The 21850-nt window shown below is 43.1% G+C and overlaps 1 protein-coding gene across 1 annotated transcript in view; it reads right to left on the bottom strand.

Annotated features, from left to right (window-relative positions):
- Nucleotides 1-5702: 5702 nt before the first annotated feature.
- Nucleotides 5703-21850, bottom strand: part of wapla (WAPL cohesin release factor a) — a 34235-nt gene continuing 18087 nt past the window's right edge. The window contains exons 8-20 of the mRNA XM_061968546.1: nucleotides 21137-21273; nucleotides 17870-17981; nucleotides 17552-17782; nucleotides 16605-16716; nucleotides 16441-16538; nucleotides 16157-16233; nucleotides 15909-16084; nucleotides 13615-13730; nucleotides 13324-13521; nucleotides 12574-12784; nucleotides 12366-12454; nucleotides 10102-10197; nucleotides 5703-6575 (exon numbers count right to left, since the gene is read on the bottom strand). Of these exons, the coding sequence (XP_061824530.1) occupies nucleotides 6510-6575; nucleotides 10102-10197; nucleotides 12366-12454; nucleotides 12574-12784; nucleotides 13324-13521; nucleotides 13615-13730; nucleotides 15909-16084; nucleotides 16157-16233; nucleotides 16441-16538; nucleotides 16605-16716; nucleotides 17552-17782; nucleotides 17870-17981; nucleotides 21137-21273 (1719 nt within the window). The 3' untranslated portion in view covers nucleotides 5703-6509. The remainder of the gene's footprint in view (nucleotides 6576-10101; nucleotides 10198-12365; nucleotides 12455-12573; nucleotides 12785-13323; nucleotides 13522-13614; nucleotides 13731-15908; nucleotides 16085-16156; nucleotides 16234-16440; nucleotides 16539-16604; nucleotides 16717-17551; nucleotides 17783-17869; nucleotides 17982-21136; nucleotides 21274-21850) is intronic.

Here is a 21850-nt window from a genome sequence, read left to right on the forward strand (position 1 = left end):
AGCGACCAACTGTATTTAGTGACAGTGCTTTTCTGAAGTGTGGCAAACAGTGGATGTCTCCAAAGTGGCAAACAGTGGATGTCTCCAAAGTGGCAAACAGTGGATGTCTCCAAAGTGGCAACACTCGCGCTGGGAATGAAGTTAGTTTGCTGGGAGTGATGTTGAAAGAAGGAAAGCAGGTGAAGAAAGAAAACACAAACATTATCTCACATGCTAATAAATGCAAAATGATTCCATTTGCTGGCTGAGGAGACAAAACTCTCCCAAATCTTCACTTTGGAAACTTCTTTTCTCACCCCAAGGACTGAAGTCGACTTCTTTTTGTCAACTTTAGGATGTTTGTCTCCCTCCTTATTATCCTCCTCCATTTATATTCCTGCCAATCAATACATTGATCATAGGCATCCATCCTGCCAATCAATACATTGATCATAGGCATCCATCCTGCCAATCAATACATTGATCATAGGCATCCATCCTGCCAATCAATACATTGATCATAGGCATCCATCTTGCCAATCAATACATTGATCATAAGCATCCATCCTGCCAATCAATACATTGATCATAAGCATCCATCCTGCCAATCAATACATTGATCCTAGGCATCCATCCTGCCAATCAATACATTGATCATAGGCATCCATCCAAGATGCTTTAAAAGGACTTTGATCCATTTTATGGATGCTAGAAAAGAGAAACATTGGATTTAAGAATTGCAGACTTTATATACCGTATTTTCCGCACCATAAGGCGCCCTGGGTTATAAGCCGTGCCTTCAATGAACGGCATATTTCAAAACTTTGTCCACCTATAAGCCGCCCCGTGTTGTAAGCCGCATCTAACTGCGCTAAAGGAATGTCAAAAAAACAGTCAGATAGGTCAGTCAAACTTTAATAATATATTAAAAACCAGCGTGATGTGGGCGCGCATGGAGTCGTATATCAACATGGACGGAGCTGCGTGAAAAAAGCCACCCGGCCTCTTCGCGTAAACTTAAACTTACCTTAACCACTCGCTCATCTTTTCTTCATCCATCCCTTCGAGTTAGCTTTTATGAAGACGCCGGCTGGAAAGGTCTCATGAATATCACCATGGGTGGAAGTTTCTGGCCATTAGCATGGCAAGCTAGAACCACAGTGAAGGATGACTTCTCATTCCCTGTGGTGCGAATATTCACCGTACGTGCTCCCGTTGTATCCACAGTGCGGTTCACAGGAATATCAAAAGTCAGTGGAACCTCGTCCATGTTGATAATGTTCTCTGGCCGGATCTTTTTTTCAGCTAGCTTGTTTTTACAATATGCACGGAAAGTAGCCAGCTTTTCTTGAAAGTCTTTAGGCAGTTGCTGTGAAATAGTAGTCCGTGTGCGGATGGAGAGATTGCGTCTTTTCATGAACCGGAAACCTGTCGCTTAGTAGGAGCCATTTTGTGGTCTTTACAGATGTAAACACACAAAGGAAATGAAACGTAATATCCGCGCGCTTCTTCTTCTTCTACGCGGGCGGGTGGTTGCTTACAGTAGAAGAAGAAGCGCTTCCTGTTCTATGGGGGCGGGTGCTTACCTTGGCGGTTGCTTGCGTAGAAGAAGAAGCGCTTCCTCTTCTACGGGGAAAAAAGATGGCGGCTGTTTACCGTAGTTGCGAGACCGAAACTTTATGAAAATGAATCTTAATATTAATCCATATATAAAGCGCACCGGGTTATAAGCCGCACTGTCAGCTTTTGAGTAAATTTGTGGTTTTTAGGTGCGGCTAATAGTGCGGAAAATACGGTAAACACTTTTAATGATAAAAATGTTTTTTGAAGTCTGACCGACATTCGGGGAAAGAAGAAAGGCGGTCAGCTACGGTGGCTGAGAAAGGTCACAACAAATGCAAATGAGACGAGACACAAAAACAACACAAACACAAACAGCACAACACAATAAAACATGAAAAGTGTCATGTCTGTGCGATCATGTTTTTGTTTTGGTCATGTTCGTTTTGGTTTTGGGACTTTTTGTGCACTTTTGTTTTGTCACCATAGCAACCATTAGTTTTCACCTGTCACGTCACGCACCTGTTTCACATTTTGAGTCACGCACCTGTTTTCGTTAATCATGTCTATAGTATTTAAGTTCATTGTTTTCAGTTTGTCGTCCTGACGACATCCCCGCATTTATACTCTCCACACACCCTTATGACACTTGCTGCGCTTTTTCATGCCGCTTTTTCATCCAAGTAAGTTTTCTTTTTGTCCATGCCAAGTAAGTTTTGTTTATTATTGCCACAGTTAGTGTTTTTTGTTGTTCATAGTTTTTGCCTTTGTGCAAGTATTTGGTTTCATAGTTTGTTCTCCGCCATTGTGCGCGCCTTTTGTTTACTTCCTTTTTTTGTAGTTCTAGTGTTTCAATAAAAAATGTACCTTCATTCCCGTCTCGCCCGAGCCAACTTTCCGTTGCATCCCGGAAAAGCAAACACTCAGGACCAAGTCATGACAAAAAGGAGGCGCAGAAAGAAAAGTGTGTTTATAAATGTGTTGAGTGAGTTGAAAGTGACTTCTAGAACACGCTACATTAGTATTATTGGAAAAGTCACAAAGTTATTAGTGACTGACAAAATGCTCACACTTCACTTCTTTTTCCATTTTGTTGAGAATTTTCCAGAGCTCACGTGGCTTATTTGTGTTTTCCTCTATTTTGTCGTTAATGCAATTTTTTTTTAAGGATTTAGTCAGGTTGGTTGACTTATTTCTTAATTTATTGCATTGCTTTGTGAGTGTTGAAAGGAGTGATTTGAGGTTGTTATTATTGGGTTGTTTATCTACTTCTGTTTTACACTTTTGGTATTCGGAGTATTTTCTGTCTGTGTCTTTTATGGCAGCTAGTAGGTTCAGATTCATCCATGTAAATATGTGTGTATATACATACACATTGTTCTGTTGCTCCTAATGACTTCTTACCTGAATACATCTGCCTTTGTTTTGTTGCTCCTAATGACTTCGGACACATTTAACGGTGGGACAGTTTGAGCGGCTCGTCTCCTTCTATTTCCGGTTGGGGCACGAACTGAGAAACCAGACGTTAACTTCCGGTTTACTTCCTGTTTCGATAAAGGGGGCGGGGCAGTCTTGTTCCGGTTCCGGTCGTTTTCTTGTTTACGTGGCCTGTGTTCATATTTGACCTTTTTATTTGCATCCAGTGGCATTTGAATGCATTTAGATGGAAAAAACTAACTCACCAACAATTGTAGGAATGTGAATGTTGTTATATTAGTAATGAACGCCAACTGCATTTGAAATATATGACAACTAATGTTCAGTTTGCACGGATTAATTGCTTGTGTGTGTGTGTGTTTGTGTATGTGTGTGTGTGTGTGTGTGTGTGTGTGTGAACATTCCTGAGTCTGGCCTTGCATGTCCTCAGTGCGCATGTGCAAGATGAGGGCAGTTTATATCTCCAAAGAAAGACAAAAGTTCTCACAGCAGCCAGCAACACACTGATGTGATGACAAGATGTGTGCAACTACAACTATAATATATATCAGTAAATAAATACATAACTATACAGTATATATATATATATATATATATATATATATATATATATATATCAGTAAATAAATACATAACTATACAGTGTGTGTGTGTGTGTGTGTGTGTATATATATATATCAGTAAATAAATACATAACTATACAGTATATATATATATATATATATATATATATATATATATATATATATATATATATATATATCAGTAAATACAAGAGGCCAGCAGAGCACTTCCTCCCCCTGGTGGAATCTGACTGAAGGAGAAAACCACCTGTGGAAACAAGACTTGTTGTGATTGACAGGCAACATGCACCTCACACATTCAGACATTGTTAGAGTGCAGGAAGTACAAACATTCAGACATTGTTGGAGTGCAGGAAGTACAAACATTCATACATGGTTGGAGTGCAGGAAGTACAAACATTCAGACATTGTTGGAGAGCAGGAAGTACAAACATTCAGACATTGTTGGAGTGCAGGAAGTATAAACATTCAGACTTGTTGGAGTGCAGGAAGTATAAACATTCAGACTTGTTGGAGTGCAGGAAGTACAAACATTGTTGGAGTGCAGGAAGTACAAACATTCAGACATTGTTGGAGTGCAGGAAGTACAAACATTCAGACATTGTTGGAGTGCAGGAAGTATAAACATTCAGACTTGTTGGAGTGCAGGAAGTACAAACATTGTTGGAGTGCAGGAAGTACAAACATTCAGACATTGTTGGAGTGCAGGAAGTACAAACATTCAGACATTGTTGGAGTGCAGGAAGTATAAACATTCAGACTTGTTGGAGTGCAGGAAGTACAAACATTGTTGGAGTGCAGGAAGTACAAACATTCAGACATTGTTGGAGTGCAGGAAGTACAAACATTCAGACATTGTTGGAGTGCAGGAAGTACAAACATTCAGACATTGTTGGAGTGCAGGAAGTACAAACATTCAGACATTGTTGGAGTGCAGGAAGTACAAACATTCAGACATTGTTGGAGTACAGGAAGTACAAACATTCAGTGTTGGAGTGCAGGAAGTACAAACATTGTTGGAGTGCAGGAAGTACAAACATTCAGATGGTGTTGGAGTGCAGGAAGTACAAACATTCAGACATTGTTGGAGTGCAGGAAGTACAAACATTCAGACATTGTTGAGTGCAGGAAGTACAACATTCAGACATGGTTGGAGTGCAGGAAGTACAAACATTCAGACATGGTTGGAGTGCAGGAAGTACAAACATTGTTAGAGTGCAGGAAGTACAAACATTGTTGGAGTGCAGGAAGTACAAACATTCAGACATGGTTGGAGTGCAGGAAGTACAAACATTCAGACATTGTTAGAGTGCAGGAAGTACAAACATTGTTAAGAGTGCAGGAAGTACAAACATTCAGACATTGTTAGAGCGCAGGAAGTACAAACATGGTTGGAGTGCAGGAAGTACAAACATTGTTAGAGTGCAGGAAGTACAAACATTGTTGGAGGGCAGGAAGTACAAACATCCAGACATGGTTGAGTGCAGGAAGTACAAACATTGTTAGAGTGCAGGAAGTACAAACATTCAGACATGGTTGGAGTGCAGGAAGTACAAACATTGTTAGAGTGCAGGAAGTACAAACATTGTTGGAGTGCAGGAAGTACAAACACTCAGACATTGTTGGAGTGCAGGAAGTACAAACATTCAGACATGGTTGGAGTGCAGGAAGTACAAACATTCAGACATTGTTAGAGTGCAGGAAGTACAAACATTGTTAAGAGTGCAGGAAGTACAAACATTCAGACATTGTTAGAGCGCAGGAAGTACAAACATGGTTGGAGTGCAGGAAGTACAAACATTGTTAGAGTGCAGGAAGTACAAACATTGTTGGAGTGCAGGAAGTACAAACGTTCAGACATGGTTGGAGTGCAGGAAGTACAAACATTCAGACATTGTTGGAGTGCAGGAAGTACAAACATTGTTGGAGTGCAGGAAGTACAAACATTCAGACATTGTTAGAGTGCAGAAAGTACAAACATTCAGACATGGTTGGAGTGCAGGAAGTACAAACATTCAGACATTGTTAGAGTGCAGGAAGTACAAACATTGTTAGAGTGCAGGAAGTACAAACATTCAGACATGGTTGGAGTGCAGGAAGTACAAACTGGACACATGACTTCACAAAAGAAAAACAGTGAGAAAGTGTTCAAAGTAGCATTTTTTTTTGGTACTTTTTCCAGAATACAACTATGTACATTGAAACAGGTACAAACACGTCATTTCCCCCTCACTGCACATCCTGGTGTGTGTCATTCCCCAGTGACAACTTGTATAAAATTAATATATCAGCTTCCTGCTGGGAGTCAAAGGGGAGGAGAAAGTAGTCTAAATGTCCATCAGCACCTATGTACAATATTTACAACTCCTGTGGAGCGCAGGTGATTGACAGCAAGTTGATGGACTCGCCTAGACGGGCATGACTGTGGGAGGTGATATAAATATGTGGTGGTTATTAATGGCGTGACATCCAGGAGGAACCTGCACACATCATCATTATTATTATTATTATGCAGGGTTGTACAGCAGCGCATGAAATGAAATAGAATAAAAGACATGATTGTTGTAAAGTCAAACTAAGTTATGAGTGATCAACTAAGTAAATATGCAAGCCACCAAAGAAAGTCACACAATATTTCATTCAAAAGGAGAAAAGAAGACAAAAGTTCCTATGACATTAATTCACTCATTCACTCCTGGCCTCGCTGACAACAGGAAGTGTCCGTGTGATTTCATTCGCCGGTGGGCGGGGTCACGCTGCGTGCCGCCAAGCTTTGGTTCTTCAAACTTGTACCGTCGTGGTGGGCGGCACCGGGTGCGGTCGGAGGGCGGGGCCGAGGGGAAACCCCGCCGCCGACGCGCCTCCTTGTCGGGCGATCGCCAGCCGCCGCCTGCTCGGCGTCCCGTCCGCGCGCAATCCGTGGGTGGGCGGAGCCTGGCCGGGCGTGTGTTAGAGGTGCTCCAGGTACTCGATGACCCGAGTGATGGACTTCTGTCCTGTGGTGCCCACGGAACACTGCGGAGGAATCAAGGTGACATTTTGTTACAACACTTCTCCTCTGCCCCTAGTGCCACCATGATCATCTCCTAGTGCCACCATGATGGTCACATGATCATCTCCTAGTGCCACCATGATCATCTCCTAGTGCCACCATGATCATCTCCTAGTGCCACCATGATGGTCACATGATCATCTCCTAGTGCCACCATGATGGTCACATGATCATCTCCTAGTGCCACCATGATGGTCACATGATCATCTCCTAGTGCCACCATGATGGTCACATGATCATCTCCTAGTGCCACCATGATGGTCACATGATCATCTCCTAGTGCTACCATGATGGTCACATGATCATCTCCTAGTGCCATCATGATGGTCACATGGTCATCTCCTGGTGCCACCATGATGGTCACATGATCATCTCCTAGTGCCACCATGATGGTCACATGATCATCTCCTAGTGCCATCATGATGGTCACATGATCATCTCCTGGTGCCACCATGATGGTCACATGATCATCTCCTAGTGCCACCATGATGGTCACATGATCATCTCCTAGTGCCATCATGATGGTCACATGATCATCTCCTAGTGCCACCATGATGGTCACATGATCATCTCCTAGTGCCACCATGATGGTCACATGATCATCTCCTAGTGCCACCATGATGGTCACATGATCATCTCCTAGTGCTACCATGATGGTCACATGATCATCTCCTAGTGCCATCATGATGGTCACATGGTCATCTCCTGGTGCCACCATGATGGTCACATGATCATCTCCTAGTGCCACCATGATGGTCACATGATCATCTCCTAGTGCCATCATGATGGTCACATGATCATCTCCTGGTGCCACCATGATGGTCACATGATCATCTCCTAGTGCCACCATGATGGTCACATGATCATCTCCTAGTGCCATCATGATGGTCACATGATCATCTCCTAGTGCCACCATGATGGTCACATGATCATCTCCTAGTGCCACCGTGATGGTCACATGATCATCTCCTAGTGCCACCATGATGGTTACATGATCATCTCCTAGTGCCAGCGTGATGGTCACATGATCATCTCCTAGTGCCACCGTGATGGTCACATGATCATCTCCTAGTGCCACCATGATGGTTACATGATCATCTCCTAGTGCCAGCGTGATGGTCACATGATCATCTCCTAGTGCCACCGTGATGGTCACATGATCATCTCCTAGTGCCACCATGATGGTTACATGATCATCTCCTAGTGCCAGCGTGATGGTCACATGATCATCTCCTAGTGCCACCGTGATGGTCACATGATCATCTCCTAGTGCCACCATGATGGTCACATGATCATCTCCTAGTGCCACCATGATGGTCACATGATCATCTCCTAGTGCCACCATGATGGTCACATGATCATCTCCTAGTGCCACCATGATGGTCACATGATCATCTCCTAGTGCCACCATGATCATCTCCTAGTGCCTCCGTGATCATCTCCTAGTGCCAGCGTGATGGTCACATGATCATCTCCTAGTGCCACCATGATGGTCACATGATCATCTCCTAGTGCCATCATGATGGTCACATGGTCATCTCCTGGTGCCACCATGATGGTCACATGATCATCTCCTAGTGCCATCATGATGGTCACATGATCATCTCCTAGTGCCAGCGTGATGGTCACATGATCATCTCCTAGTGCCAGTGTGATGGTCACATGATCATGTCCTAGTGCCAGCGTGATGGTCACATGATCATCTCCTAGTGCCACCATGATGGTCACATGATCATCTCCTAGTGCCACCGTGATCATCTCCTAGTGCCAGTGTGATGGTCACATGATCATGTCCTAGTGCCAGCGTGATGGTCACATGATCATCTCCTAGTGCCACCATGATGGTTACATGATCATCTCCTAGTGCCACCGTGATGGTCACATGATCATCTCCTAGTGCCACCATGATGGTTACATGATCATCTCCTAGTGCCAGCGTGATGGTCACATGATCATCTCCTAGTGCCACCATGATGGTCACATGATCATCTCCTAGTGCCACCGTGATCATCTCCTAGTGCCAGTGTGATGGTCACATGATCATGTCCTAGTGCCAGCGTGATGGTCACATGATCATCTCCTAGTGCCACCATGATGGTCACATGATCATCTCCTAGTGCCACCATGATGGTCACATGATCATCTCCTAGTGCCACCATGATGGTCACATGATCATCTCCTAGTGCCACCGTGATCATCTCCTAGTGCCAGCGTGATGGTCACATGATCATGTCCTAGTGCCACCGTGATCATCTCCTAGTGCCACCGTGATGGTCACATGATCATCTCCTAGTGCCACCATGATGGTCACATGATCATCTCCTAGTGCCACCGTGATGGTCACATGATCATCTCCTAGTGCCAGTGTGATGGTCACATGATCATCTCCTAGTGCCACCATGATGGTCACATGATCATCTCCTAGTGCCACCGTGATCATCTCCTAGTGCCAGCGTGATGGTCACATGATCATCTCCTAGTGCCACCATGATGGTCACATGATCATCTCCTAGTGCCACCGTGATCATCTCCTAGTGCCACCGTGATCATCTCCTAGTGCCAGCGTGATGGTCACATGATCATCTCCTAGTGCCACCATGATGGTCACATGATCATCTCCTAGTGCCAGCGTGATGGTCACATGATCATCTCCTAGTGCCACCGTGATCATCTCCTAGTGCCAGCGTGATGGTCACATGATCATCTCCTAGTGCCACCATGATGGTCACATGATCATCTCCTAGTGCCACCGTGATCATCTCCTAGTGCCAGCGTGATGGTCACATGATCATGTCCTAGTGCCACCGTGATCATCTCCTAGTGCCACCGTGATAGTCACAAGATCATCTCCTAGTGCCACCGTGATGGTCACATGATCATCTCCTAGTGCCAGTGTGATGGTCACATGATCATCTCCTAGTGCCACCGTGATGGTCACATGATCATCTCCTAGTGCCACCATGATGGTCACATGATCATCTCCTAGTGCCACCGTGATGGTCACATGATCATCTCCTAGTGCCACCTTGATGGGCACATGATCATCTCCTAGTGCCAGCGTGATGGTCACATGATCATCTCCTAGTGCCAGCGTGATGGTCACATGATCATCTCCTAGTGCCAGCGTGATGGTCACATGATCATCTCCTAGTGCCAGCGTGATGGTCACATGATCATCTCCTAGTGCCAGCGTGATGGTCACATGATCATCTCCTAGTGCCAGCGTGATGGTCACATGATCATCTCCTAGTGCCAGCGTGATGGTCACATGATCATGTCCTAGTGCCAGCGTGATGGTCACATGATCATCTCCTAGTGCCAGCGTGATGGTCACATGATCATGTCCTACATGACTACTTTCCTCTATAAGAGGTGTTTTGTGGTGATTCATTGGATGGACAAAATGCTTCCATTCCATTACAATTCAGTTTGTATCTGGCCTTTTGTAAAAGATGACTTGGTGAATAGTAATGTGTGTGTGGTACTCACAGTCAGGTTCATGAAATTCAAGAACTTCTTCAGCATCTCCGTCATGATGGAGAAATCTCCACTGGGGAGGTTGTCTCTCACAGTAGTCACATTGAGCTGAGGGACACAGACACACTTTGTCACCTGTGCACCTTCTGAGTCTTGACTGAGGCATGTGGGGGACGGCGTGGCACTGTTGGGAGAGTAACCTGAGAGTTCCCGGTTTAATCCCCAGCTTCATCCGTCCTACTCACTTCCGTTGTGTCCTTGAGCAAGACACTTCACCCTTGCTCCTGATGGGTGGTGGTTAGAACCTTGCATGGCAGCTCTAGTCATCAGTGTGTGAATGTGGAAATAGTGTCAAAACACTTTGAGTATCTTGAAGGTAGAAAAGCACTATACAAGTAGAACCCATTTATCATGATGTGTTTGTGTCATAGTCATCACATAAAGACCCCTGTGGTGTGGTGTTGAGTATTTTATTCCTTTGATGTGGTAATGTTAACGTTGGTGAACTTCTTTCTACACTTTCACAACAGTTAAAGTCTTCAAATGTTGTAGAGTTCATGAAGGTAACTCTGGAACGGATTAATCATCATGTACAAAATACAACAGCAGTGAAGTTGTCACGTTGTGTAAATGGTAAATAAAAAGAGAATACAACAAATCCTTTTCAACTTATATTCAATTGAATAGACTGCAAAGACAAGATATTTCATGTTCACACTGACAAACTTTGCTATTTTTTGCAAATAATCATGAACTTAGAATGTAATGGCAGCAACACATTGCAAAAAATTCATTTTTACCAGTGTGTTACATGGCCTTTCCTTTTAACAACACTCAGTAAAGGTTTGGGAACTGAGGAGACACATTTTTGAAGTGGAATTCTTTCCCATTCTTGCTTAATGTACAGCTTAAGTTGTTCAACAGTCTCCCTTCTCATATTTTAGCCTTCACACATTTTCAATGTCTGGACTATAGGCAGGCCAGTCTAGTACCTGCACTCTTTTACTATGAAGCCACGCTGTTGTAACACCTGGCTTGGCATTGTCTTGCTGAAATAAGCAGGGGCGTCCATGATAACAACATATGTTGCTCCAATAGCTGTATGTACCTTTCAGCATTAATGGTGCCTTCACAGATGTGTAAGTTACCCATGTCTTGGCCACTAATACACCCCCATACCATCACACATGCTGCCTTTTACACTTTCACCCTAGAACAGTCCGGATGGTTCTTTCCCTCTTTGGTCCGGAGGACACGACGTCCACAGTTTCCAAAAACAATTTGAAATGTGGACTCGTCAGACCACAGAACACTTTTCCACTTTGCATCAGTCCATCTTAGATGAGCTCGGGCCCAGCGAAGCGTTTCTGGGTGTTGTTGATAAATGGCTTTGGCTTTGCATAGAAGAGTTTTAACTTGCACTTACAGATGTAGCGACCAACTGTAGTTACTGACAGTGGTTTTCTGAAGTGTTCCTGAGCCCATGTGGTGATATCCTTTACACACGGTGGATTTTTGATGCAGTAGCGCCTGAGGGATCCAAGGTGTGTAATATCATGGCTTACGTGCAGTGATTTCTCCACATTCTCTGAACCTTTTGATGATATTGCGGAGCGTAGATGGTGAAATCCCTAAATTCCTTGTAGAGAAATGTTGTTCTTAAACAATTTGCTCAGGCATTTGTTGACAAAGTGGTGACCCTCGCCCCGTCCTTGTTTGTGAATGACTGAGCATTTCATGGAAGCTGATTTAAAGCCAATCATGGCACCCACCTGTTCCCAATTAGCCTGTGTTCACCTGTGGGATGTTCCAAATAAGTCTTTGATGAGCATTCCTCAACTTTCTCACTCTTTTTTGCCACTTGTGCCAGCTTTTTTGAAACATGTTGCAGGCATCAAATTCCAAATGAGCTCGGTGTGAACATGAAATATCTTGTCTTTGCAGTCTATACAATTGAATATAAGTTGAAAAGGATTTGTTGTATTCTCTTTTTATTTACCATTTACACAACCTGACAACTTCACTGCTTTTGGCTTTTGTATATTAAGTTTATCTGTGTCTTGGAACACATGTTCCACTTCAGAATGTCCCGCGTGTGTGTGTGTGTGTGTGTGTGTGTGTGTGTGTGTGTGTGTGTGTGTGTGTGTGTGTGTGTGTGTGTGTGTGTGTGTGTGTGTGTGTGTGTGTGTGTGTGTGTGTGTGTGTGTGTGTGTGTGTGTGTGTGTGTGTGAATGTGTGTGTGTGAATGTGTGTGTGAGTGTGCGTGTGATGCTGACCTGGCTGCCTTGGCAGAGACATCCCAGCAGCAGGGCGGTGTAGGAGGCCACTATGCTGTCCTCCATGTGCTTGCCTGCGTGCTGCAAAGCTTCACAAAAGCAGAAAAAGCAGAAAGTTCAAATAACTTCTTTGAAAAAGGCACATGAAAGCCTAAAATGTGGAAAGTGCAGCAAGTGGGGAATGGTGGAACATTCCAGCAACATCTACCTTTATTTAGGTCCAACTCTTCTTCCTCCTCCTCCTTCTTTGGATTCTCTTGCTCAGGCTGGTTCTCGTTGTTTTCGGCCGCCACCCACTGGATCTCCCCCATGGTCTCCTTCCACTCGCCGCTCTGGTCCTGCGGCTTGGGCGCCTCGCTGATGAGGTCGTCGGTCTTGGCCTCGGCCTGGATGGCGGCGCGCTCTCTTTCCAGGAAGAGCTAAGAGGTCAACGAGAAGATAAAAAAAAACAACCTTGAGACTGGAGCCAAGTGCCATTTGTGAGTAAACAGGACTTAAAGGTTTGTTTATGATCAGTAGGGATGGTACATTTCACGTTTCAACCAATATGGTACAGATTTTATACCATGGTTATTGTTATTATCATTGCAATATTATTGAATGGACTCAAAAAGTACTTATATACACACACTGAAATATTTAGATGTTTCATAACTAAAATAGTGTTAGAAAACCCACTATTTTGCATATTTATTTTTTTGTGTTTAAGTATTTTATGTTTTAATAGCTACGCTTTTTTGTTAAAAATATTGATTTGTATTTTGCACTTCAACATTTATTTAAATAGAGTTTGAGCAAAGTTATCATTAATACTGTTTTTTGCCACATCCCGAGTTAGAGCCAGCTGAGTCCGCAACAGGACGTCACTCAACACGGCACCGTTAGATTTTACGTAAATCGGTGCTTGGTAGCACCCAACAAAAAAAATGACAATCGGGTCTTTTTTGATGTTTCTTACCTTGACCAGGGCAGCCAAAGCTCCAGAGGCCTTGGGCTTCTCCGCTCCGTCTTCCTGAGTCTCCACAGAGACCGCAGTGTCGGCAGGCAGCGTCAGGCTGTCTTCCAGGCAGAAGTCGTCAAAATTGTACTCCATGTCTACCAGACAGTGGCGGTTTCTGGAGCTGTACTCCACTAGATTGATGAGCAGGCCAAGACCCTGGTATAGGATACAAGAGGCAAATGACACCAACAGCAACACAACAACATGAGCTGCGTGTATTGTTCTTTGAATGGTTCAAAAGCTCCTTACCAGGACTCGTATGTCAAAGCGCTGCTCTGGCGGGATGTAGCGAGGTACCCGGAGAACGCAATTGAGAGCCGTTACGATGAGTTGATCCTGCTCGCCAGTCTTTGTGCTTCCCCACTCTGCAAAACACAGACATAATTAACAAATATTATTTATTTACTCAAGTGCAGAAAGTATTAGGCACCTATAAGGGGTTCCCCTTTATTTGTATCAGAATAGTAAAACTTTTTAGTCGAAATACTTGCTATAATTTCCAGACTACTTTATTCTAATGCTTTGAACGCTGCGGCTAATTCATGGATTTTTCTTTGCTGACGACCATAATGCAAATAGTTTAAAAAAAACAAGCAAAGACACTGAAATGGTGTGTTATTGTTTGTGCTATGGCACCATCTTTTGGATGAGTTTGCTCACTGCAGGTGCTGCAGTGTCCTTCCATTTAGTGCTTTCAACCGAAAAGTTCCGTCTTCTAGTCGTTCATAGCGTTTCTACTTGTATGGATTCTTCATTCATCACTCTAAGCAACGTTTGTAAGTTTTACAATATAACTAAAACTATTTATAACTACTAAACCATCCCAAATGTGGTGTCTGTTTATGCATATTTCTTTGTACTATCATAATGTAGTCAAGCAAGCAGCATTAGCTAATATGCTAACAAATCACTCTAAGCAACGTTTGTGAGTTTTACAATATACCGGTAACTAAAAAATTCTTACTTACTAAAGCGTCCCATGTGTGATGTCTGTAGGAGCGTTTATGCATACTACGTACTATTGTAATGTAATTAGGCAAGCGTCGTTAGCATTAGCTAATATGCTAACAAATAACTCTAAGCAACGTTTGTAAGTTTTACAATATAACTAAAACAATTCTTACTCACTATATATATATATATATATATATATATATATATATATATATATATATATATATATATATATATATATATATATATATATATGTGCTTTGCTATGAGTTTTTTTCCCCAGTCTTGGATTACATTTTTTTTTACTCATCCACCCCTAGCGTCTACCCTTTTCCCATCTTTTACGGTGCGCCTTGTGGCGACCCATCAGCGTTCCTGTTCTGTAACCCTGTACACTGTTTGTCTAATCTTGAATGGATTTACCTACTCAGTGGCCTAGTGGTTAGAGTGTCCGCCCTGAGATCGGTAGGTTGTGAGTTCAAACCCCGGCCGAGTCATACCAAAGACTATAAAAATGGGACCCATTACCTCCCTGCTTGGCACTCAGCATCAAGGGTTGGAATTGGGGGTTAAATCACCAAAATGATTCCCGGGCGCGGCCACCGCTGCTGCCCACTGCTCCCCTCACCTCCCAGGGGGTGATCAAGGGTGATGGGTCAAATGCAGAGAATAATCTCGCCACACCTAGTGTGTGTGTGACAATCATTGGTACTTTAACTTTAACTTTAAAACAACATTTCGTTAAACTTGTGCAATGACAATAAAGATGCGTACCATAAATCACCCCATGAGTGATGCCTGTAGGAGTGTTTCCATGCATATTTGTACGTGCTACCGTAAAGTAATCAAGCCAGCATTGTTAGCGTTAGCTAATATGCCAACACAATTTATTTTTGTATTGTTTCAGTTTCGTAAATTCGCCAAAACATCACCGTGGAGTTATTGAGTCTGTTTAGCTGATTGGAGAGCTAGCTTCCACAGCCAGTGGGTCCATGATCATGACTTCTGTTTTGTTTGATCAGCAGTTTTACTGCCGTGTTACAGACACTGTTTGAAAACAATTAAGGTATTAATAAACATCATTTCACAACATGTATATCTGCGGTTTTTAGTCTGGGGCGACTAATATATGGATTTTTCTTTTCATTTTTAATTCAGTGGTTATGCTGGTGTGCTTTATGGTACGTAAAATACCGTAGTTGAACTAGTGTGTTGTGGTAAATATTTCAGGGTGAAGCTTATTACAGCCACATACAGTACAAGCCGTTTGTGTCAACGCCACTCCGACTGGCTGACTTGCGTCAACGCAAGCGGTTTTCTACATTACCGGAAAAATGGCCACAGCTTGCAGGTTTTCTTGTGACCAGACATGAGGAAAATTGACTTAAAAAAAGAATTTTAAAACCTACGGCAGCTTGCAGACATAATTTTCCTCCATTTGAGCAAAATCCGAAAAGGTGTTTTTTTTTTGTTCGAAAAAGGGGGATGGTCTGAGAAGTCTAGCACTAAGAAGAAAGGACCGAACATTTGCCCCTCCCACCTTCTTTGTCTGTATGTGCGGTTGGTGAGCAACCTAGCTCCAAAAGTACCATTGTCGTGTGTGAGGTTGAGCAGCACTCCGATGATGGCCCTCATGCAGTCCTCCACTGGCTTGCCCACGTTGCTGAAGCTACAGTGCGGCAAGGATGATGACGGCGCTGCCAAGGAGCTGTTGTTCATCGCCCTGCTGTACCGCTGGATCATGTCCTCGCAGTAGCACAGCGCTCTGAGGGAGAAAGGTATATTCTGTCCATTAGTCCACGTAAGCCAGAGGAGGCAAAAGGTGTCTGGACCCTACCTGGCAGAGGAGACTATGAGCTGCGAGTCCTTGTAGGCAATCAAGTAACTCTGGTTTTCTGGGTTCTGCACGGTCACCTGTTGGCCCAGAGGTGAAAGACATCAATTTAGAGCAAGTACAGTGACGGGAATGGAAGGAGTCAGACCAATAAAAGGAGTACTGTAAAGCTGATTCTTTTAAGGGTGCGCATTCATCAGCCGGATAAAAATCAACCAAGCATTCATCGCAGCTTTAGCACTCAATTTGGCCTTGAGGGTCACCTGCTTGAGAAGAGACCTACTTACACTTTCAAGTACTCTCAGGCATCTTTCAGCGCCCCATAAAGATGCTACCAGGTTCTCCTTGTCGTCCTCTTGGCTCAGGTTCTGTGCGCACTCTTTCACTGTGACATTAAGACAAGGTGAGTGAGTGGCACGTGTACGTTTTCTTTTGTACAACACACGCTTACCTTTGTCTACCACGTGGTCCAAACCTCCCAGCAGCCTCAGCTCTTCTTTGAACCAGTCACCTGCTCTTTTGGAAGTCAGGGAAAGCAGCGTCTCCATAGCGAGGTGGCCCGTCTAAAAACAAAATAAGGCTAGTAACATGCATAAGTGAAACTGTACTTATTTTAGGGCTGATTATTCTTTAGATTAATCACATTTTGGATTATTCATGATTAATCACAGGGGATCACTTGCTTGCATAATTAAAATTACCTTGAGAAAAGACCTCAATATCTGTGTACAAATGACATTTTATGAATGTCATCCAGGAACATTTTACTTGAATGCATGTCATTTATTTCCACAAAACTGGCTAACAGTTTTATCCTATGTCTTTTCAGGATGTACAGTACAAGCCAAAAGTTTTTACACACCTTCTCCTCATTCAATGTGTTTTCTTTATTTTCATGACTATTTACGTACATCGTATGTAGATTGTCACATCAAAACTATGAATGAACACATGTGGAGTTATGTACTAATACCTTAAAACATGTTTTATATTCTAGTTTCGTCAGCATAGCCACCCTTTGCTCGGATTACTCCTCTGCACACACTTGGCATTCTCTCCATGAGCTTCAAGAGGTACGCCTGTAATGGTTTTCACTTCACAGGTGTGCTTGAAACTCATCGAGAGAATGCCAAGAGTGTGCAGAAACCCCATTGAATGAGAAGGTGAGTCCAAACTTCTGGCCTGTACTGCATTTTGGAGTGAAAGACACCAGTCAGAGTATCATCACTCATTTTTCTACTCATCTGATCACTGACGGAATAGAGTCTAAGGTAAAAGAGCTGCATGGTCCCAATAAACTGCATGATTAATCCAAGTGTGTACATTTTCTATGATTAATCACATGAGTTAGCTCGTTCATTTTGACAGCGCTCATTTATTCACTAAGTGGCAACGCACCGTGATGTTTTCCAGGTCGAGATGTTTGTTGTGCACCGTCTCGCACAGCTTTCTGATCTTCTCCTTGACCTTTTCCACTTCCTTGGCCGTGAGCTGGTCCTGGTGGGCTGAGTAGTCCTGGTCGAGCTCCAGAAGCTTGATCATCAGCTCCAGGCAGGCCCGGTCCAGGTCCATGTTGAGCCGGTCGCGGCTCAGAATGTACATGAGTGCGGCCGTGCACAGGGCGAGGTTCTGAGGGAAGGACAGACAACCGTATTTAAAGAAGCATGGCTCACAGAGTACACTTGGTAGAGGCGGAGGAGAGGAAGTGGGACCGACTGGGTGCTGCGGGGCGTCGCTGAGCATTTTGAAGACCTGCGCCACCTTCCCTCTGGCCCGCAGATGCATCCTGAAGCTGGGCATGGCACACCTTGCCGCCAGGCTGATTATACTGCAGTGAGAGGAAGGAGTACATAATGAAGAACATGAGATGATGTTTGTTTAATCTCTCAGCAATGGCAGGGCTGTAAAATGTAGTAATGGTATTAGGCCTTGGCATGGGACTCTCAAATTATTTGATCGCAAAACCTTTTTTTTAAAAACCTGCAGCATTACCGCATGCGATCAAGTGGCAGATTTGCATGCATGAGTGGCTTGTGAGCGTCGGTGGAAGCTCTCATGCCTTTTAGAAAGTGGCTAATACTAAGCGATAAGAACAAATGTTAAGTGACAAGTGCTTGTACCCTTCAATCAAATGTAATGAGCTACTCGGAGCTCATACTAAACGGTAGCGCTGTGCCACGTGGGGAGGAAACCACAACCTCTAAAGACTCAAAGTATCTGAGTACTTACTCCCCTCTGTTTGAAACCACTAAGGCAGGACTATTCAACTAAATGACTATTTTATACACCAAGTTAATGCAACTGTCTGTATTAGCAATGTCAAATGTTAAGGTATGGCAGTCACCATCCACTATCTCTACTATTGAATGGGGAAATGTCCTCCAAAATGCTGACTGGTATTGTAAATACAGTCTAAAATTGAAACACAAGCAATATGTTTACGCTTGTCAAATATTCTTTTGACAGGGGTGTCAAACTCCTTTTAGCTCAGGGGCCACATGTAGGAAAATCCATTCCCACGCGGGCCAGACTGGTCTAATCATAGCATTAAAACGTAAAAATAAAGACAACTTCAGATTGTTTTCTTAGTCTTACTTTGGTCAAAAATAGAAAAAGCACATTTAAAAATGTTTTGCATATTACAATAATCGTCTTGGCAAAACACTTTGCGTTAGTTGAAAATTCTGAGGGAAAAAAATGATGCAGTTTCAAAAACACCATGAAGAACCCAATGAACTTAGAAGTCGTCTCAGTATTTTTACAAAGCCATTAAAGGGGAACATTATCACCAGACCTATGTAAGCGTCAATATATACCTTGATGTTGCAGAAAAAAGACCATATATTTTTTTAACCGATTTCCGAACTCTAAATGGGTGAATTTTGGCGAATTAAACGCCTTTCTATTATTCGCTCTCGGAGCGATGACGTGTTGTGACGTCACATCGGGAAGCAATCCGCCATTTTCTCAAACACATTACAAACACCGAGTCAAATCAGCTCTGTTAATTTCCGTTTTTTCGACTGTTTTCCGTACCTTGGAGACATCATGCCTCGTCGGTGTGTTGTCGGAGGGTGTAACAACACCAACAGGGACGGATTCAAGTTGCACCAGTGGCCCAAAGATGCCAAAGTGGCAAGAAAGCTATGCTACGACAGAGATGGACCCTAGCTTCCCTGGCCTGCTGACATCAACTCCAAAACTGGACAGATCAGCTTTCAGGAAAAGATAGCGGATGAGGGTATGTCTACAGAATATATTAATTGATGAAAACTGGGCTGTCTGCACTCTCAAAGTGCATGTTGTTGCCAAATGTATTTCATATGCTGTAAACCTAGTTCATAGTTGTTAGTTTCCTTTAATGCCAAACAAACACATACCAATCGTTGGTTAGAAGGCGATCGCCGAATTCGTCCTCGCTTTCTCCCGTGTCGCTGGCTGTTGTGCCGTTTTCGTCGGTTTCGCTTGCATACGGTTCAAACCGATATGGCTCAATAGCTTCAGTTTCTTCTTCAATTTCGTTTTCGCTACCTGCCTCCACACTACAACCATCCGTTTCAATACATGCGTAATCTGTTGAATCGCTTAAGCCGCTGAAATCCAAGTCTGAATCCGAGCTAATGTCGCTATAGCTTGCTGTTCTATCCGCCATGTTTGTTTGTATTGGCATCACTATGTGACGTCACAGGAAAATGGACAGGTGTATACAGTATAACGATGGTTAAAATCAGGCACCTTGAAGCTTTTTTAGGGATATTGCGTGATGGGTAAAATTTTGAAAAAAACTTCGAAAAATAAAATAAGCCACTGGGAACTGATTTTTAATGGTTTTAACCCTTCTGAAATTGTGATAATGTTCCCCTTTAAACTTTAAGCACTTACTGTTCAGCATTCTCATGTTGGCAGTTCGTTAAAAACGTTTGAAAAGGCAATGAAGTGTTTCCTCAAACCGCCGCACTGGTGAAATCCGCAACTGCCACAACACATTCATTTATCATCATTCAAATATTGCAATTATAATAAAAAATAAAAGTTATCAAAATGACACCATAGCCGAAATCAAGGTAAGATAACTACAAACTTAACCAATGTGAACATGGTAAACTTAAGTATGAAATAAAATAGAGCAAACTCAAAACATGTAGAAACACACATTTTTACATGGAACTGTAACTACAAAGATGATGGTCATGTTGACTCAAGTCTTTGCATCTTACTGTTCCGTTATTTTATCCGTTGAGTGGATCATTTACAATGAAAGAAGGCATTGTGCCTTGATATTGCTGCCACTTCAACAGGAGCAGCTGATTGCTTGTGCCTGTGCTGAATGGAGTAGCAGAAGCCAATCCAGAGGGCAGTCAAAGTCAGCTGACACGTCATCTTTAAGCACTGTCCTGTGTGACGTGGGTTACACTTGAATTGCTATTGTGACATCCAGTTTCTTTCATTAAAAAAAATTCCGCTCATTTTATAATTAGCAAACTGATCTTACGTGCCGCGGTTCAGACTGAACCTGTAAGTCTGACACCCCTGCCCTAGATTCAATTCCATTTCCTTTATTTAACCAGGTAAAGACTCATTGAGATTAAAATCTCTTTTTCAAGAGCGACCTGACAGGAACACTCTTCTGTTTTTTAAGGATCTACAGCAGACACCCGAGTCAAAGATCTTCTATGAGACTGGGGAGCTCGGCTGTTTACAATGTCCTCCTGAGACCCTGCGTCCTCTCAAGTGGACATTTTTCTTCCCATAACATGCCAATTTTTTTCTGAAATGTCTAACTCAGACGAGAGAAATTAACCAAAAACAAACTGTTCTTTGGAGTACATAAACACTGGGGGTTTATAAAACAAGCCAATCAAAGTCCTCTGGTATTTTCAGGAATCTTCAGCAAAAACCCATTTGTTGTTTCAAAGCTGTGAAGTGAATTTGGCCCGCCTATAGAATATGTCCGCACTGAGAGTGAGTGTGTGCTCCTCTTACCTAAGGCATCTTGTGTTGAGCTGCTGACCGCTCTTCAAGCCCGTCTCCAAGTACTCGAAGTCGTCGGTGAACTCTTGATTTTCTCCAAACTCCACCACGTCGTTGAAATGCTTCACATGCTGCACCACGGTGTACAGCTGGGCGGGAGGCAAATAAAGGTTAATTACCACTAATTGGGGAAGCAGGGCATCTGGCCAGACGCGCCAACACTTCGGGAGGTAAAGGCTTTGTTTACTTGGTCTTATTTCATCTAATGGCGCCATTAGCAGAAACAAAGGAGCTAACGCACCTTGTGGCATCTGGCTCGGGTAGCCAAGGGTGCAAGTGAGGAGGAGATCAAGTCCCAGATGACTCATTTACTCCACTTTTATTTGTTTGTTTATACATGCTCTCTGCTTAAACCAACACGAACAAACAGAAAAATGCTCAATTGCAGGGATGTGAGCACACCCTTTGAGAAAAAAAAAAGGAACATTTCTAACAGCACAAAGTGCTGCCACGCAACACCCGAGAGAACATTCTGAAATTCAAGACTACCCTTCCTGGAATTGGGTGCATTTCTACACTACATTTTACCTTTAGATGTTGGCTGTCTTTTGGACATTTACAATACATGTCCCATGTAACGTAAACCCATAGTAAATTATGTACTCAAAATTTACATTATCATCATAATGTAAAATTCTATAAAATGCATGCAAAAAAACTTTTCCA

This window comes from Nerophis lumbriciformis, linkage group LG02 (genome assembly GCF_033978685.3).
Source record: "Nerophis lumbriciformis linkage group LG02, RoL_Nlum_v2.1, whole genome shotgun sequence".
Taxonomy (NCBI): Eukaryota; Metazoa; Chordata; class Actinopteri; order Syngnathiformes; family Syngnathidae; genus Nerophis; species Nerophis lumbriciformis.